Source organism: Choristoneura fumiferana, chromosome 30, assembly GCF_025370935.1.
Source record: "Choristoneura fumiferana chromosome 30, NRCan_CFum_1, whole genome shotgun sequence".
Taxonomy (NCBI): domain Eukaryota; kingdom Metazoa; phylum Arthropoda; class Insecta; order Lepidoptera; family Tortricidae; genus Choristoneura; species Choristoneura fumiferana.
In genome coordinates, this window is record NC_133501.1 from 1,132,683 (window position 1) to 1,148,705 (window position 16,023).

At 39.7% G+C, this 16,023-nt stretch overlaps 3 protein-coding genes across 3 annotated transcripts; 2 read left to right on the forward strand and 1 right to left on the reverse strand.

Annotated features, from left to right (window-relative positions):
- Positions 1–1,719: 1,719 nt before the first annotated feature.
- On the forward strand, positions 1,720–4,329 carry LOC141444696 (zinc finger X-chromosomal protein-like). Its single transcript, XM_074110285.1, has 2 exons — positions 1,720–1,780; positions 4,070–4,329. The coding sequence occupies exons 1-2, from the start codon at positions 1,778–1,780 to the stop codon at positions 4,280–4,282; spliced, it is 216 nt and encodes a 71-aa protein (XP_073966386.1). The 5' UTR covers positions 1,720–1,777; the 3' UTR covers positions 4,283–4,329.
- A 3,064-nt stretch (positions 4,330–7,393) lies between these two features.
- On the reverse strand, positions 7,394–10,321 carry LOC141444937 (uncharacterized). The gene is made up of 2 exons (XM_074110720.1): positions 9,932–10,321; positions 7,394–9,016 (listed from the first exon to the last, which is right to left on the reverse strand). The coding sequence occupies exons 1-2, from the start codon at positions 10,119–10,121 to the stop codon at positions 7,425–7,427; spliced, it is 1,782 nt and encodes a 593-aa protein (XP_073966821.1). The 5' UTR covers positions 10,122–10,321; the 3' UTR covers positions 7,394–7,424.
- A 187-nt stretch (positions 10,322–10,508) lies between these two features.
- LOC141444939 (uncharacterized) lies at positions 10,509–12,836 on the forward strand. The gene is made up of 3 exons (XM_074110721.1): positions 10,509–10,791; positions 11,041–11,254; positions 11,737–12,836. Exons 1-3 carry the CDS (start codon positions 10,594–10,596, stop codon positions 12,426–12,428), a joined length of 1,104 nt encoding a protein of 367 aa, XP_073966822.1. The 5' UTR covers positions 10,509–10,593; the 3' UTR covers positions 12,429–12,836.
- Positions 12,837–16,023: the final 3,187 nt, after the last annotated feature.

Consider the following 16,023-nt stretch of genomic DNA (forward strand, 5'->3'; position numbering starts at 1 on the left):
TACTTTTAGAAAAATGCGACAGGAAATTTTACAATTCGAAAATAACGATTCCAGTAAATTGATCTAACCAGCCGTCTACTATCTCTTAATGCCCTAATACACCTTGAGGATGTGCTAGCGGACAGTCCACGTTATTATTATGATTATTATTAATTTATTACATATTAATGGCCGTTGGGGTCAGAAGGTTCTCGAATGACGTCCGCGACCGGAGACGAGCTGTCGGTAGGCCTATAACAAGATGGAGCGACGACCTGGTTAAGATCGCGGGATCGCGGTGGATGCGGAAAACACAAGACCGGTCTGAGTGGAGATCCTTGGGGGAGGCCTATGTCAGCAGTGGACGTCTTTAGGCTGACATGAGTGACAAATATGCGCACTCACAGAATTAACAATAGTGATTTGTTTTCAGGTTTGAGTGCGACTACTGCCACAACAAGTGTCCTAACAAAACTGCTATGACTTTACACATAAAACTCGTGCACACTAAGGTAAGCAGGGTAGGGTAGGTTAGGCAAGCTAAGGCAGGCTTGACTAGGGCTGAGTACAGTCAAGGCAAAGATATCGACACGGCCGCAAGTTACAAAAATATGTATACACGACTTTATGCACTTAACATAAGGCCGTGTATACATATTTTTGCAACTTTGGCCGTGTCGATATCTTTGCCCTTGACGTATCGTAACTCCGAGCTAAGGCACTAGTCTCACAACGAACTTTAAACGAGAAGCGAATAATTGAACAATAATATATAATAATAATATATAATAGTAAATATCGTAGTTTAAACGGCGACATTTGACAAGTGACAGCTGTCAACCCACCTCTTTTTTTATCAAACAGACCAAGGCACAAGACCTATTAAATACTCATCAAACGTGTGATGATCCCAGCCTATATACGTCCACTGCTGGGCACAGGCCTCCTCTCGGAACAAGAGGGCTTGGGCCGTAGTTCCCACGCGGGCCAGTGCGGATTGGGAACTTCACACGCACCATTGAGTTGCTTCGCAGGTTTGTGCAGGTTTCCTCACGATGTTTTCCTTCGCCGCAAAGCTCCGTGGTAATTTTCGAAAACTTCAGAGGTGCGAGCTGGGGTTTGAACCCACGACCTCTGCTTGAGAGGCGATAGGTCAAACCACTAGGCCACCACGGCCACTAGTTCCCAATCCGCACTGGGCCCGCGTGGGAACTATGGCCAAGCCCTCTTTCATCAAACGTGTGCTTTGCTGTAATAGTGTCAATTTATTTTTGCAAAAAAAGGCAAGTGAAAAAAAAATATCTACAGCAGTGAGCTATATTTAACCCCCTATTCATAAATCTTAACAAGCCTATGTAAACTAACAAATGCTTTGTCCCTTTCTAACAATACAAATGTCGAAGTGACAGATAAGGACAAACGAATTTTAGCGGCATTTCAACTAAAATAGGTTGGTTGTCGTTTATGAATAACCCCTTATTCATAACGACAATCAAACTACTATCGATAAAAAATAATCAGGCGTTCGGCAATGAATGGGTTAAATGTTGATTGACCTCTGTATTGTCTTTCCATAAGCGCTGGTAGTTTAAAAAAAATACGTGTAAAAGTGGCCATTGCGGCCTATTTACTGAATAAATGATTTGAATTTGAATATTCGTTGGCAGGAGCTCAATTCCAAGTGCTCGCAGTGCCCGCGCGGCGTACGTGACGGCCGGCCGGCTGCTGCGCACGAGCGGCGCACGCGCCGGGCGGCCGACCGCGCACGCACGTCTGCGACCAGTGCGGGAAGGCCTTCATGGTGAGACGTGACACGGTGACACCTGCCAGAGTAAGGCCCAAGGGCGTCGACAACTTCGCCTCGCATTTGGTTGCTTTACATTTAGCTACTTTATCTGTAGGGGGGCCGGGGAGGGCAACTGACCCCCTCCCCTAGATTCTAATAAGTTGTCAAATGGAAGCAACCAAACCAAGTCTTTGATTGATCGATCAATGCTCATACTACAAGTGAAAAGCTTCAGGTGCTCTCGACTGTCCCTACAACTCCCCCCCCCCCCCCAACCCTGCACCATTGGCTGGCGACGCCCGTAGTAAGGCCACTGACAGAGATCTTAATACTGCAAGCATTTGTTTTTATTTGTTCAAAGACAACAGCCCCAGGGGTATAGGTGCCCCGATGTATACTCTAGTTTCACTATTAAATAGCATGTTATTTTATTGCCCGGATGGCCAAGTGGTTAGGTTAGGTAAGGCACGCCCATCTATCAAGTGTTAACTCCAAGTAATCGTACTGTATGAATAATACGAATGTTTGTTCTCGGGTCTTGGATGTTTAATGTTTCTTTAAGTATGTATGTATCTATATAAGTATGTATATCCGTTGCCTAGTATCCATAGTACAACTTTGCTTAGTTTGGGACTGGTGAATATTCAGGCGTTAGTACCGCCGTCATTGTTGTCAACACTTTTTTATCAGATTTTCTTAAGCAAAAAGGTACAACAAACATCAACATCCGACACATATTGATGAACACATGTTGATAGTTATTGTACCTATTTCTTGAAATCTGATAAAAAAGTGTTGAGAACAATGACGGCGGTACAAACGCCGGAATATTCACCCGACTAATTCAATACGGTATTTGACTATTTTGTATATGTTTTATAAATTAAAACTACATAATGCCTGTTATCGAATAAAGAACATTTTTAAGCTACCTTTACAAATAACAAAGTTATGAGGGTTTGAAATTCAAGATTAGACAGAGAAAGATATACTGGCATGTGACGTCACACGCCAGTACCGCATACTTGCTGCATAGAGAAAAGCGTTTGAGAAAGAGACAGGTGTATAGATTTTTCAAAAATTCACTATAAATCCAATTTTCAACCAATTTAAGTTTCTCTTCGCTAAAACACTGTCTGTACATCTATATTTTCATAATAATATTAAGACATGGCAAATTCAGGAGTTTGTCAATACCATATTGGTGTCAAGTGTCCCATGATATTTATTTAGCGAGATACTCCAACTATCACTCAGTAGGCCCTATCGCATATATCTGTGCGGTCGCTCGGATAAGTAATGTGCAGTCAATATTTCGCGGGATATACCAGTTTCTGCCAAGGCCAATATGTTCTTTCTTCGTTCTTCAACGCATTTAAGCTTACTTGATGTATAGATAAATATAATATACTCCAATGGAATTAAGAAATCTGGTAAACCAATGTGGTAACTGACATTGACACCGACTTGTCTATGGCACCGATCTTGTGTCTTTTTATTGAAAAATAAAAACTTGAGAAATAATTCACAGCAATTATATAACAATTAGCAAGGATATTATAATTTATATTGTTTTGGTTTCATAAGTAAATAGTAACAGTTTTTTTAAAAGATTTTCAATAAAAAGGCTCGCCAATAAAATTCTACAATTTGCAGAGCCAGCCATAATTATGGGGTGGTTCAATCAAATAATTAATTTTGTACCTACAGCACTAAATTTTCAGAGACAAAATAGACTTCGGTGAGTAAAAAAATGATCTTGTTAATTTGACAAATGTAACGAATGTTCGTCATTCAATTAATTCTATAAAACTAAACATAGTTATACAGTTATTTTAATGGTACAATGATTGTTAGAAACAATGGTGGGTTCATTGAGATGTGAATATGATCGGGATTGGCGTTCAAAAGTAAGTATTTAACTATGGAGTAATCGTGAAATATTGCTTTGTTTACATGACTTTTTAATTCTATTGGAAAATAAAATAGATTACGAGTATTTATTAGAGTATTTAGTTCATACTCAAAAACCAACATTCGTATTATTCATACAAATATCTGCTCCGTCCGGGGACCGAACCCGAGACCTCAAGCTTCACAGTTAGGTGTTCTAACCCAGCAGAGCTACTACGAAACTCGAAGTTCTTGTCGTACCGTCTCTCTCTCTCTCGTATTAAATAGTATAAGTGTCAGAGGGACCGCACGACACGAACTTCGAGTTTCGGGTTTCGTAGTAGCTATGCTGGCTTTTCGGTCGTCATAATAGAGAATGGTCCCTCATCACCGTAATGTCTCATCACGCAGGACAAAGGAACCCTGCGGCAGCACATGAACATCCACTACGGTCTGCGTCCTTACAAGTGCAAGCTCTGTCCGGCCACCTTCTCTTTTTCCGGCGCTGTGTACACTCACACGCGACTCAAACATCACAAGATAAAGAAGGAGTGGAAGAAAAAAGGGCAGAAGAAGAAGAAAAAAGAGTTGGAAAGTTTGGACAATACGCTCGACAACTCTTGAATTTGACCATAACTTCTGTATTGAGAAATAGGCCTACCACCGGCGAGTGAGTCTTATGGTTGTTTTATGTTCAAAGTTTAAATGGAGTTCAGGAAAACATGAAATAGTAAATATTACGCAAAACTCTGCGCAGGGGGCGACACTAGCACACACTATCTACTATAGTTTTTTTTTATTCGACTGGATGGCAAGTGGGTCTCCTGATGGTAAGAGATCACCACCGCCCATAAACATCTGCAACACCAGGGGTATTGCAGATGCGTTGCCAACCTAGAGGCCTAAGATGGGATACCTCAAGTGCCAGTAATTTCACCGGCTGTCTTACTCTCCACGCCGAAATACAAAAGTGCAAGCACTGCTGCTTCACGGCAGGATTAGCGAGCAAGATGGTGGTAGCAATCCGGGCGGACCTTGCACAAGGTCCTACCACCTGCAAAAACACACTGTAACAAAATAACATGATATTTACATCGATAGTAACGATAGAGCTGTATTTTATATTTATATTTGGATGGCTAAGTGGTTAGAGAACCTGACTGCGAAGCTTGAGGTCCCGGGTTCGATTCCCTGCCGGGGCAGATATTTGTATGAATTACGAATGTTTGTTCTCGGGTCTTGGATGTTTAATATGTATTTATCTATGTAAGTATCTTTATCAGTTGCTTAGTGTCCATCCATAGTACAAGCTTTGTTTAGTTTGGGACTAGGTTAATTGGTGTCAAGTGTCCCATGATATTTATTTATTTTCATGTTTTCCAAAAAATATTTAAATAATATGATATTTTGGTATTCTACAGTCATTTAAAAGACATATACGATTTTCAAAAAAACTGTTTACTGTTTGTGCTAGTGTTGCATTCTAACGCTATTAGTGATAGTTTTCTGACAGGTGCCCTAACATTATGCTGAGCGGGGCCCACTTTATACTATTCGATGTTATTTTGTTATTCTTTCAATCGAAAATATGTGTAAATAAATGTTTCTCTCTCTCTCTATCTCAAATTTCAAAAAAATGTCACTATAGGACAAAACGACGCTACAGGAGCACCTCGGAAAACATTCGGACGTTCGTCCATACGCGTGCCCGCTCTGCCCCGCCACGTTCAAGTACAAGGCCGCCCTGTTCACCCACAACCGACTCAACACCTCAAGCTCAAAGGGAACTGGAAGAAGAAGAAAAAGGGAAAGCAAGAGAAAAAAAGCAGAAAGACAACGCGGAAAGTCCGGGAATGCGATTGAGTTACAAATCGGAAGTTAAAATTTTAGGCTGATTTCGAGATATAAAAAAAACATTTAAAAGGTATCTTTATTTAGCACCCACTAAAATTGATAATGAGGGCTATCGCGAATGAATTCGCCGCTAGAGGCGCTAGTGTAGCGTGAGGTCTCCGAAATGTCAAATCTCATAGTTTTTGGGTGAGCTACGCGGGTTTATTTATAATAAGATTTTTTTTGTGAATATTTTGCATAACCTGAAATTAATTATGGCAATTATGCGTTACGGGGCAATGAATGTCTGTGTTTGAGACAGTTTTTTCTTTCGGAAACTTTTGTCCTCCCTTTTTTTCCGAACAAAACGGGACTAAGCAACACTGTGGTTGCTGGATATTTTTGTGGTACGGTTTTAAGGTGTTTTAAATATGATTTTAATCTAAAACTTTGTTTTAACGCCCGTAATAACAGACTCTGAAAGCCACACTTAAAACCTCACGCAACAGTGCGCCATCTAGTGAGACAAAAAACGATAGCCCTCATTACGTTTTCATTTAGAATTACCGCCTAGTACTTTTATTATTATGGCCATTTTTTTTATTTTTCGTAGGTATTTTATTTTTCTCAGATTTCAATACAAATTGGTGATTTGGTAAAGTTGTTCATTCTGTACGCTTAGTGTATTTTCCCGTTCACAAAATACGTCTCGATCGCGTTCGCGTTAAAATCTCAATTTGTATGGAAACACGAACAGCGCCTCTAGCGGAAAGTTTGCACAACAACTTTTGTGAGTGTAGGTCTATATTGGTACTAATACTCTTTGGTGTAGGTTAGCTACGTAAACTATTTTGTCCGCGTATCATAACGAAAACGGGTGACGACGCCGCACCGTGGACATGTGGCGGCTACGTATCGACGATCGAACGCTCGATTTACGTCTTCGAATAGTAAACGAATGTTTTGTGAAAACGCTACACTAGAGGCACTGACTATGGTAAGCCTAATTTCACAGTGTGTCCTCCAAATTTTTCCATTGAGTAAATGTATTGCAATTTCGTAACTAAACGGAAAATTTAGTTTAAAATGAGGAACTCGAAATGTTTTTTTTTTAATCAAACCAGTTCAATAATATGCACGAAATCACACTAATATTTGCTTGTATGTATGTACCATCAGCCAAATATGTGGTCTACCCCTTTAGTCCGTGATAATCGTTTGCATGTCATACCCTACATAAAATAATAATGCCATAGACGTGTCTGTCAACTTGAAAGTTCGACTTTAGCGACAAGGAGGGTAGGGATCCATTCCCTTGATAGGAACTTGTTTAAAAATTGATAGATTACTTACTTGCTGACCGTACATGGTACAGGATCCGTTATAGGTGTCTGGGTTCAATCAAGTAACTAATAATCCCAGCCTATATACGTCCCACTGCTGGGCACAAGCCTCCTCTCAGAATGAGAGGGCTTGGGCCGCAGTTCCCACGCGGGCCCAGTGCGGATTGGGAACTTCACACACACCATTGAATTGTTTCGCAGGTTTCCTGACGATGTTTTCCTTCACCGTAAAGCTCGTGGTAAATTTGAAATGTAATTTCGCACATGAATTCCGAAAAACTCACGAGGTGCCTCTACAGTAATGTACTATTTCCTACATAAAGTTAGCAGCAGAAGTAGATGAGCAGTTGTGGTGCTTATAATAATCTAAATACTCTCTTATTACCATGGCAGTAGTCGTGTGTAAATATTTTTTAGCACCCTTAACCGCTTATCAACTTCTGTTGTTGACTGTACATAATCCCGGAACCGTATAATATATGAGTTGACGGCAGAGCACTAACTAGTGAAAATGCGGTCATAGTAGCAACAGCCAGGTTTTGATAAAATGAAAGACAAGTGAAAAATGGACGCCTGTATATTATTGCAATTTATGGATTCCACATTTGAGTCATCGTCCTAAAGCCAAGATTCCAGTTAGTTATTTTACTGTCATCATCGAATAGGCTTTCACTCGCTGAGTTGGAGTACATCGACGACTTGTTTGTGGCAGGCAAGCCCGTTCTCGGCTCGTAATCAAAACCAGTGACTTCTAAAGAATGGTTTGATTCATTGCAATTGATTGCTGATTCTGCTATAGTTCTATTGTACTCACTATCCACAGATTTAGTATCTATGGGGATTCTAAAAAAGTCGTTTGTTTTGTTCCCTTTGTTTCGTTTCGGTAACCGCGTGCTCGGAGATATGACTTTTCGTCTCTTGAAGATGCACGAATCATAATCGCTACCTGCGTTTTGACCACCCTTTACAGAGGTGTTAAAACTGATTGTATTCTGCTTCCGTTTATTCCTCGCAATGACCCGCAGAGATTGGTAGAAATTGTCAGTGTGTTCACGTCCACCGTCGTCCATTTTCAACTGTTCTTTTAGAATATTCAAAAGGTCCGGTTTCTTGGTCTTCTTGTAAAATGATCTACGTTCTTCCATGACAGCGCTTTGCGTTTTAGCTGCTTTCTGCTTTGTCGCGTAAAGTTCGGTTTTCAATTTCTTCTTTACACATTTACACGTCTTTTTGGTTCGTAAATATGGCTCCGACCATTCTACGCACATTGGTTTGTTTTTAAAATATTCGGCTAGTTTTTGCGTGTCCCAGTCTTCATTATCGTCAGGTGTGACGGAGTAGTGCGGCTTGGCAGCTATATGATGGTCGTCTTCTATGCTTTCCGGGATTTTATTTGGTTTGTCAAGTTTTTGAGCGACACTGTCGTCTATTTCGAGCTCGATTTTAGATGACTTTATACTTTTTAAGCCACTCACATCATTATATTCGGGCTTCACATTGTATACCGACTCCAGAAGATCTACAAATAGACTGTAAAGTTTTTCGTCTTTCGGAGGAGTGCTTACAAGTGTGGTAGGGTCATATGGTTTTTTATCCATATTGAATTGGGTCCCTTCCAGAACGCTTTTAGCTATTCCGTGTTCTTGAGGGTTGTAATTCTTCTCTAGCACATTTTTGATTGCACCTGTCTCCGAATCGATTAGTTTTGGAAGGAAATCGGCCCATTTAATGGAATGCTCGGACATTTCCTTCGTGCTTTTGGAATTGCAGGACGGTGTCTGTACGATGTCTTTCTTAGATTGTAGTACGAGAACTTTTTGTGAAGGCTGGTTACTAACTTCGTTGAGGACTCTAGACTTGTATTTAGTCTTTTTAATTTTTTTGTTTGTCTCTTGGTATTCCTCAACCTTTTTGATCGTGATTTCGTCTTTTAGAACATTTTTTAATGAATTTTTTTTCAACATTTTGGTTTTCTGATTTTCTGGAGGCTGTTTTTGATTTTCTAGTGTTTGTTTCGATATCTTTCTTTGTTTGTTTCGTTGTTTGGCCTCTTTAGGTTCCTGGATGGGCGGGTACTGGGTGCTGGCCGTGGATTTAGAGAGGATGGTCAGGACAGACGCTAAGAATGTCTTCGTTCCGGGCCGGGATCTTGGTGGTGCCTTAAGTTTGGTTTCATTTTTATCTGCAACATCACAAGGCACAAAAAACTAACTGTAAAAATCGAACTAGATATACACACGTTATGAGAGGCCTACATTTAGTTTAGTTCGTCACAAACAAAGGCGTACCTAATTGCGAACACTACGCTATGGTACTCCTAGAATTAATTCAAATCTAATGACATCACATTTGTTGAAATCCATTGCCTTAAATCCACCACAAAGTGTCCTGTAGTTGCACTTTAGGCCTAGTTTATAACACGAGAGGTGTCATGACGTAGAAATGCTAGAGCTAGTGCTAGTTACTGTCAGGGCCGACTTAGGTTATGCGGGGGCCCTGGGACAGTGCCTGGGCCCTTTTGAAAAAGTAAAGTATCTTTTCTGCTAGAAATGTGCTATTTTACTTATTACCTAAAATTACGTCAAAACTACACATTTAAAGGCAAGTACCTAAGATGATCAAGATATGGGATTTCTTTTGATCAAAATCTTCTAGTATAACGTTTTGTGAGATTAAAATAGAAAACAGTGAATAAATCGGCCCCGGGGAGCCCGTCCCAGCCTATCGTAAGAAAAGTCTTGGCTATTGTTTCTTTAACTGTTTTTTCCAACCTTTTTCATGACCGACCCTTTAGTCCCTGTGAATTAATATTTCGCGACCCCGTACCCGTTGTTTTTTATGTATTTTATTTTGTGTCAAACATAATTGGTTATTGGACCTACAGCTAACAAATCAACGCATTTAGTTAATAAATATTTTTAAACTTTTTTTTACCGAAGTACTGTGTTCCCAGCATCATCCGCGACCCTCCTAAAAATGCTTCGCGCAGGGGGTCGCGACCCGCAGGTTGAAAAACACTGACTAAACGCATCGTTTGGGACAATTTCAATGTACTTACTTAGTTCCGTCCATGAGACCCCGAAATATAAATCTTTACCTTGTGCATTGATCTGTTTGTTCCCACTCGGCCGCTTCTCAACGTACACTCCCCGCTTCTTGCCCGCTAGTGCCTTGAACTCAACATTGCTTCTGCTCTTCTTGTTGGAGGAGCCCTTTTCGGACCTGCTTGTGATGGCACTATTAGAAGACTTGGACTTGACCAACTTTGCTTTGGATTTTTTGTCCATCGCGAGGAAATAATGAAGACTGGAACGTTATATCATTTTATACCAATCATTTTAATATTTTTTTTGCATTTTTTAGCATAGATGTAGAAATGGCGGTCGGCAGTGTCAGTATTGAAGGGTAATCGAGTGGGTTTTAAAGGTGACGGCCACGTGACGGCTCTCTGGATTAAATTTTACTAAAGAGGTTAATGATTGATACACATGAAATTTAATTTCCTTCTATGGATTATCACCACCGTTAAATAATAATTAAAACAGTACTAACTATTTTGTGTAACAAGTAACAAGATTATTATTCACTCACAAAACTACGTGCCGCCATTTTTGAATATAACTTTTCGCGCCATTTCAATGACAGGCGAGCAATATTTTGAAAAAAAAATCGCGTTGGCATTCATTCAATCATTACTCATTGGACACGTCAGGCACCGGCATCAAAATTATAGTATTTTTTACACATTGAAATTAAAAAATGGACAAGAGAAAGCTTTCGGAACTGGAAAAGCTACGGCTAAAGGATCGTGGGGACATGGTTCGTCGACAAAAACAGAAAGAACAGTATTTATTAAAGAATCAGCCAGATCGCGGGGACGTTGTGCGTTCAAAATTCTTGAAACTTGAGGATAAATTTCGTACAAGTCAACCAGAACGAAAAAAGGTGGAATATAAGGTAGGCAGTATACCACATAATACTAGGAGATACTATTTATAGTTACTTATTTTTCCCAAATTAAAGAACTTTTTAAAGATGAAAAACCTACATAATTATCTTCCACTCTCGAATGACTGTTTTGTTTTCAGACGCTCTAAAACTAAAACTTTCCTGAATAATCTTATTAATAGCTTTTCTAGGCCTCAATAGATACCTAAGACACCAAAGATAAATGAGATACTTATTGGAAAAAGTCTTATGTTACAGGAAGAACACAAAGTAGAACGTGTTTCACAGTCTACCGACACTTACCCAGAACTGGGTTCGCCTAAATTACCAAGAAGAATGGAGATGCCTGAAAAACAACCTAAATTGGGATGCGTGGAATACCGGAAGAGAATACGGGACAGGTACACGCTGAAACCAAAGGTTCTAAAGGATGTCGACGTTAAAAAAGAAGAGTTAATTATTATTAAAGAAGGTAAGACCATTAGTGTTGAATAAGGAATTGTCAACTGCGATCATAGGGTAGAGCGAGTAGAGCCGCTTTGGCCGCCAGTTGGCAAGGGGCGCAAAAAGCAAATTTATATAGACGACAAAGAAGAAAGGCTGGCCGATCAATGCGTTGGCGGGCCACTTGATGGTCTGTGGGCCAGGGTTTGGCCGGCCTTGCCATATATGTTATAGACAATTCTAATCCATTGCCCACTGTTTAGATATACATTGTTTACAGTGACGACCGCCTGTAGGTAAGTTACTCACTATGTATTAAAGCCTTTAAGCTACGTCCACACCGCTCGCGAAATTAAACGAGTTTATGTGAATATGAAAGTGTGGAGAGGCACTTCGTCATGCTTCGTCCCAACTCGGTCGGTACTTCGGTCAACTTTCCCGAGGACTTTGTCGAGAACTTAGCGAGCAGTGTGGAGCTAGGGTACGAATTAACCACTCAACAAATTCCAGAACTACCCACGACCAACAAATCAAGCAGTGAACCAAAGGAACGCGCTAAATCAAAAGAGTCACTCGAGACACGCCTCACGAAGTCCGACAGGACCAAAACGGATAAAGCTTCCGTCAGAAAAGCACCCATCAAAAGGAAGCCCATAATAAAAACCATAACAGCCAAAAACGACTCTCTAAGAGTCTATAAAGCCGTTACATTCGTCGATCAGAAAAAATCAAAACCTCTAGAGATTAAAATCCCAAGTGAAGTTAAAAAGGTGCGCTCCAAACCTAAATTACCAAAGAAAGATGCACACATCCAGATTGAACCAAGTAAAGTTAGCGTCGTAAAGGTCGCTAAGAAAAGAAAGGTGCTCAAAAAGCATAATGCTAAAGAAATTTGTAACTTTCCAACACCAGCTGTTTCGTCCGCGAAGATATTATCCCCCGAAACAGAGGTGGCAAAATGGAGTTCTTCTAACAACCACACGATGCCTTACTACGAGGCTTGGGTGAATACAACTTTGGCAGCCATATCTAAGTATTCAAAGAAAGATAAGTTGTATTTAGAGAAACAGAATATTCTGCAGACTTTTAAGCGTCAGTTACAACAGCGACAGTTATCTCCCGAATTATTGTATGACAAATTTGAAGATGAAAGGTATACAGGTAAAATTAAAGTTCGACAAGGTCTCAAACATGTAGCGTAGCAGATGCAAAGAAATGTGGTTCGCGTCGTCTCGGTGTGAGGAAAGCTAAATGCTTGTGATAAGCGTCTCTTAGAGCATAGATATAATGATTGTAACATAATATAGCCTTCCCGCAAGACTTATACGTCTTAGACAAACCCTAAATGGCAGTTTCCTATGAAACGGACATGCATATTCAACGATTGTATAAGTCTGTGGGGGCGAGTAGTGTTCGTAAAATTACTAGTGTTCGAATGGCGCATAAGCAGGGGGACTTATACTTCGTTTAAGGCGATAGCGGAACATGCGCAGAATTGAATCTTTAAATAATTGAATTGAATCTAATCCTTCTAAAATGTTTGAGAAGTTGTTAGTGAAATGTGTCAGTTTTGGTGCGCAGTTGGAATTTAAATAAAATGCTGGACATGATTTGAAGTTTTTATTTTCAAAATAAATCTAAGTACTAGCAGATTTGCTTACACTACTAATAGGGAAAACATAACCACTGGAACAGTAGCATCGTCAAGCCAGCCTCTAGAAACTTAAATTGTTAGGCTTATTGGAAGGAAATCTTTTCGGCATCCACCCGAGGCAGGCTTTGGCATGTATTGAGGGTAGGGTGCGCAGTACTATTGGGGTGGTGTTGGTGTACAAAAAGCAGTGCTGCGGATAGTAGCTGCCACCCTGACCTACTCATGCCAATGGAGGTAGGGCATTTAGTTTAGTCATGACATGGATAATGCCAAAGCGTTAGGAATTTTCTTACAATATGGCACTTGCTGAGCTTAATGTGATTATTGTTTAACGAGACATCAAAAGTTTTACAATGTTTTGGGCCCAGTTCGCCACTCTTTGATACATTTTATGCGACAGATAAATGTAATGCAGAGTTTATTTACTCGGACAAAACAAACCAAGACCGAAGACATCACAGATATGTCGAATAAAAAAAATCAATGAACGGGCCCTTAAAGTTTTATTTTCAAAGCATTACTATGGAACATTGTCACTACGTACAGTCAATGTCATAAATAAGTGATCACTGTTGTACCTCGTCGCTTTCAGTCGGTACACAATTTCGTATGCCTTTTCAAACATGACGTTAAAATGACAAGGAAGTGATAACTTATTTATGACGTTGACTGTACTAGGAGTTCTGCTAAAGAGCTTTGTCTATTTTATACAGGTTGTAACAAAAATGAGATAGTTATTTCTTACAAAAATGTTAAGTGCATATGTATAACAACACGTTTCATACAAACCATGAACACTAGCTAACGAACTTGACGATAATAATCGAAAACACTTCACAGTATTGTATTGATTTATATAAAAATAAAGGTAGATCTAGTTCGAGTCGAACACACAGAAACAAACTTAAATCTATTTTACAGATATAAAAACATAGACATTTTATTTATTGGTCAGATTTAGTTGTTTTTGCCTTTTTTTTGTCAATGACCACCTAAAAGGTAAAACGCTTCCTTTTAAGATAGGATTTCTTCCAAAAATTAAATGGCGCGGTTTCCCAGGCTACAGTACGTTACGTTGTCGAAAAATACTCTTAGAACTACGCTATCGTGCTTCCAAAAACGTTTTAGTGACGACACTCGTCGCTTCATAACCTCATAAGGACGCTGTTATGCAATAGTGTGTTAACCCTGATCGATTCTACAATAAAATGTCAACCCTTAGAAAAGGCTTTTAACAGTTGTGGTGTAGTATGTAAGTTACTATATAAATAATGTACTTCAATTATTGAGGCAGTAATAAAACAATATTCAATTGAATTACACGTTTCATTCAATCACGCCATCCACCAACACACAGTTGACATTGTATTGCAAAATGACAGTCGACTCATTATTGCAAAACAGCGTCCTGGTGGCACTGCTACTGAAGAAAATCTTAGTTTTTATTACACACTTTCTTCAAATACAGTTACCCTCTATTGAACACCACAGTGAGCAATACAGAAAGAAGGCAAATGGGAAAAAAGTAGGGTTCCTAATAGAACAATTAGTATTTTAAGGACCGACAATAATTGTGATCCAAAGAATAGATTCCGTGAAGATAATGCAGCAATAAGGCTTGGATTATCCACACAGAAAATATTTTATACGAATACTACTTCCATCGCAAAAAAAAAATAATCATAATCATCTTTATCCAAATTCAACCCTCCACCGCTAGAAAAAAATCAGATTCCTACGCAGCAAACAACGGTAGCTGTAGGTATTTATCAAATTGAAATATTGATGAACATCAAAAAGCTGTAATAAATGGCATACAGGCAGATTACTACTTCCATCGCAAAAATCATCATGTTCATCTTTATCCAAATTCAACCCTCCACCGCTAGAAAACAATCAGATTCCTACGCAGCAAACACAACAGTAGCTGTAGGTATTTATCAAATTGAAATATTGATGAACATCAAAAACTATGGCATTTACTACTTCCATCGGGCATCCACCGCTAGAAAACAATCAGATTCCTACGCAGCAAACACAACAGTACAGTAGCTGTAGGTATTTATCAAATTGAAATTTTGATGAACATCAAAAAACTTTAATAAATTCACAGACAGACAGATTCTTCCCTTCACTCTAGCATAAAAATCTATCCTCCTTCCCAACGCACTTATCCATTCTCCTACGTCACAGAATATATTAATTCATTCACTATGGCGTGTCATACACAGCTTTCTGGAGAGTACTGGCGTAGCGAACTACCACTTCACCTAGGGTCACCAGGGTCGCTCCAGAAAGTCGTCGGCAACGTGAAGTGTCTGCTAGGCTTCCTCCAGGAGCTAGGCTGGCATGAACATCCGATTACGAAAAAAAGTCGATTAGCGAAGAACCGCTTTTAACGACTTTGGGTGTGTTGGAGCGAGCACGTACAACTTTCGAAGATTCTATCTAAATTACATCTCCGTCCCAGCGCACCCTGGGGTGAAGAAACAAAAAGGAAGCAACCTTAAAGAAAACCAGCACCCGAGAGACAACTATAGAACCTGAACTCCCATCATCATTCCCTTTTCTTTTTTGCCATCCCAATATACGTTAAAGCTCATTCATCGAAGCTGGTATATGCAAACTCCTAAAACAGTTTTTATGTATTACTTTACACAGTGTGAAGACGCATGGTCGTGAAATAAAAGAAGAGAATGAAAAGACCAATGAAAGTGATTCCCCGAATGCGGGTACTATATGGCATGCGTTACAGAGATCTACCGCACCCCATATGCGGGCCCTGTCGACCAATGTAACTGAGCCATAAGCTAGTAGGGCCTATAGGAATTCGGGCATATCACTAAAGAATTTTAGCCCTAATTAACCGGATAGTGTCAACCGGAGTAAAATGGGTAGAAGAAATTGATGAAAATACGGAAATATTCGGAATCAATCGAGCACAGCATGCTTAATCAGGATCCACATAGTATCAGCGTCAACTCCCACGACACTAATAATAATAATAATTATAACTTGGGAGAAGTTACACCAATTGATTCTATTAGTTGTGAAACAAAGATTTCTTATTCTTAAGCAATTAGGTTTCGGTCAGGACGAAACATTCAAATCCTGAAAAAAAAATGGGCAACAATGGTGCGAAA

Bases quoted from the DNA above. Each gene is read 5' to 3' on its own strand.
- LOC141444937 (XM_074110720.1), bottom strand. From the start codon at position 10,121: ATGGACAAAAAATCCAAAGCAAAGTTGGTCAAGTCCAAGTCTTCTAAT. The intron at 9,017-9,931 runs GTAAAGATTTAT...GTGATGTTGCAG, and splicing joins CAAACAGATCAATGCACAAG to ATAAAAATGAAACCAAACTT.
- LOC141444939 (XM_074110721.1), top strand. From the start codon at position 10,594: ATGGACAAGAGAAAGCTTTCGGAACTGGAAAAGCTACGGCTAAAGGAT. The intron at 10,792-11,040 runs GTAGGCAGTATA...CTTATGTTACAG, and splicing joins GAAAAAAGGTGGAATATAAG to GAAGAACACAAAGTAGAACG. The intron at 11,255-11,736 runs GTAAGACCATTA...AACAAATTCCAG, and splicing joins GTTAATTATTATTAAAGAAG to AACTACCCACGACCAACAAA.